The 3395-nt window shown below is 38.4% G+C and overlaps 1 protein-coding gene across 1 annotated transcript; it reads right to left on the bottom strand.

Moving 5' to 3' along the window:
* Window positions 1-559: 559 nt before the first annotated feature.
* On the bottom strand, window positions 560-3172 carry LOC138305898 (E3 ubiquitin-protein ligase TRIM71-like). The gene has a single exon (XM_069246173.1). It carries the CDS (start codon window positions 1775-1777, stop codon window positions 683-685), a length of 1095 nt encoding a protein of 364 aa, XP_069102274.1. The 5' UTR covers window positions 1778-3172; the 3' UTR covers window positions 560-682.
* Between the last annotated feature and the right edge of the window lie 223 nt (window positions 3173-3395).

A 3395-nucleotide genomic window follows, 5' to 3' on the forward strand; every position in this document is an offset into this window, starting at 1 on the left:
TGTTGTAAATAGCGTACTGTACTGTTGCCATGAAGTGCACTACGTCATTTGTTTTTTCCCTGTAGTATTGTAGGAGTTGTAAATTATCATCTGATGTCTATAGTCCCATTTCACCACAGTCTCCACACTACCCACGGTAGAAACACACGTAGTGATGATGTTTACAAATTGTTGTTGTAATGTTTACTTCATAGGTTCTGCAGTTTTCCATGGTTGCTCGTAATATTGTAGGAGAGTAACATTGCCATTACGGTTAACAGTCCAAAGGTCATCCTGTCTACCCACACCTACAGCATACACCGTGTGTCCGTGTCTGGTCATCAGCACCTCACCATGACCACTTAGGATGAGGATCCTCTCACAGTCTGCTATGATGATGTTACCCTGACTATCATACACTATATCACTGGGGTCAAACGGTTGATATCCTGTGTGTGCCGTTTGTTTAGATATGGGAATATCACATCTATACATAAACAGTTCCTGAAAGTCTGTATCCATGACGACAACATGTGCGTTTACATCACCACCATCATAAATATTATAATCATCAATCACTGCGACATTGTTAGTGATAGGACACTCTGTGATCTTCCATGGTGAACACACTAATGGTATCGCAGTCCCTGCAGCCTCTGTAGTTACCACAATCTGACCTTGTGTGGTATATTTGGTGATGTGTTTAGACAAGCCTATAATGATATGGGTTGTCTGATGTAACACAAATACATTCAGGTTCATCGTTTGTTCTGAATCTTACTGATACTTTTCCTGATACCAGCTCCAGGATGCTTTTGTCTCTATCACAGGCCCACAGTCTATGTGTTACAGGCGATAGACTGATGTCATTGATCAAAGTCATGTGTTGGACCTCCATTACTATACCCTCATCATCCATGAGTTTTAGTTGTTTGCTGTTCTTACTACAGGTCCAGGCCTGGCCATCATTGGTGGGACATATACAAGCAATATCACATTGAGACTCCCACTCCTCTACCACCCTGGGCTCTGTCAGCAGTTTGGTCCTGGTCACTTCTTTCTTCATCGTACCACCTGACGTCTGTTGTGTAGAGGGTTGTCCGTGTGATGAAGAGAATGATAAATCATTAATGCTCAATGCTGGCGTTTGTCCTGAGTTGACAAACTGACATGTACCGAGGGCTAGTTCTAAATAGTAACGGGGATGCTTGTTTGGAGTGAAGCTGACAGTACCAAACATAGGTTTTACAGGGAGATGTATCAGAGGATCGTTTTCACATTTGATATCATATATCTCTAAAGGGGAGCCTTGTTGTAACACTTTCTTACAATCCTGCATTTTATGTTTCAGTTGTTTGTCGTACAACTCAAGGTCCTGTTTGTATTTGTGTATGAGTTTGATATTGTCATCTTTCATGTCCTGATAAATTGAGAGTGTCTCCGCTGTAAGTTTGTCGAGGTCTTGTTTCATTTTTTCAGTTTGCGCTTTCAAATCTTTTGAGAGTTTTTCAAATGTTCTGTCGTTTTCTGTAAGAAGTGTATTGGTAGATTCGATGTAATTCCCAATGTCCTGAAGCACATTTTGTTCCGTTTCATCAATTAAGTTTCTGATCTTCTTTTTTTTCTGTGGTGTGATTTCACCGAGATCACAAAACAAATGTCCTTTGTGCAGAGACGTTACGCACTTTGGACATACTGGTTCCTTACATTTCTCACAATAAAAGTCTAATTGTTTCCCTTTGTGGTGTCCACATGTAGTATGTCCTTTTACACGGACAGGTATTTTGGCTGTAGCCATTTTGATTTTGTGTTATAACATCACTGAGTTAATTAGAATTGGTGTGGTGCACAATCAGCTGAGTTAATCCTTGTCATAAGAATCCAGTAGTAATCCACATTGTTTATAAAAACTACAATCAGTATAATTCACAGTACAATAGAGAGAGGTTACACAATGCTTTAACGAATGTCCGTTGTAACTTAAAAAAAAAAATAAGTAACGAGTGCGGAATGAATTCAATATTTAACATCCATGAGTAGTGTGACCTGTTTCTACCACAATCGTATTCGATTTTAGCCGATAGAAATACGGCGGGAATAAGGCGTGGATACGGTAATGTGTATTTACCGAAATATGTAAATAAGGTGTAGTAATATTTTTATCTGACACTAATTAGTATTCAAAAGTCATCGTTTTATAAAGATTCCATCGACATCAAATTCTTCTAATTGGGAACATCTTTAGGGTTAAATAATACTCATTTCATGTCTTACTGAGTTCAAATTTCATAGTTGTTTCCAGAAAATAAACCTCAATGTCGAACTACATATATACATGTAAAAGCATTCGCACCACACGGCATCGCCTGTTTCCCGCCAGATAATCATCAAGCCATTACCATCAAGATCAGGTTCGTTTCTTACACGTTAAATCTACAAAACCCATCAGTACAATTCATGTCCGTGAAGATGTATTATTAGTACTTACATATATGAAAACGTCACGTATTGTGATATAACGACCATGACGAATAAGCTTTCCAACAGCAGTTTTGGACGTCAAGCGGCGATCACAACGTAGAATGACGTCATTTGCTTATTGATGACGTTGACAATGATGACTGACACTGAGAAATAAGTAGTTCTGTCAAAGTTCACCGTGTCAGCCAATCAGAATGCATACAGAGTTTATACCACGTGTGTTATAAACAAATTGTTAATCAACAGCTGCAGTGTTTATGTAATGTCCTGAGAGTTGAATAACACCGCCTATTGTGGTAGAAATTTTGTTTTGTCACTCAATCTATATATTTAGCGATGGCATGTATAAACAGTGAATGACGTTAATTTCCGTCTGTTAAATTCCATTACCTGAACCGTTCTAGAATAGCACAAGTATACTGATCGGTAACTATTGTATACAGGCGTGTGTATACCAACGATATCTTCACAATCGTCCTTCACATAAGTCTTATATTCCAGTGCAATCGTTGTTTCTTTCTTGTTAAATACTCGAATTATGTATGTATGCCGTAAAAGTTACTTCATTCTCTTACTGCATCCATAAAATGTATTCTCACAGAATAAAAATGCCTGTGGCCAATAAGGAATACAAACAAGCGTCTGACTTCGTCCACCAACGAGCATTGTCACGGTCTACCCGCAGTGCTGTCTTATATTACCGACAGACGTAAACATGTCGTTATCTAATAAACATACAGGTGTATTGTCATATTAATAGATTATCGTTCAGCAGGTCACCCCGGGTCACGTACCGAAATCAAGGGATGTAAACATCGAATACATCATGTTGTGTATTAGACTCTGGTTGTCAGTGCAAAATGATTATATGCAATGTATACCAATACATGTACTTTTGAAGAAAAATATGGCATGTGTTTTTTTCATACTTCACC

Source organism: Argopecten irradians, chromosome 13 (genome assembly GCF_041381155.1).
Source record: "Argopecten irradians isolate NY chromosome 13, Ai_NY, whole genome shotgun sequence".
In the NCBI taxonomy this organism is placed as follows: Eukaryota; Metazoa; Mollusca; class Bivalvia; order Pectinida; family Pectinidae; genus Argopecten; species Argopecten irradians.

Bases quoted from the DNA above. Each gene is read 5' to 3' on its own strand.
- LOC138305898 (XM_069246173.1), bottom strand. From the start codon at position 1,777: ATGGCTACAGCCAAAATACCTGTCCGTGTAAAAGGACATACTACATGT.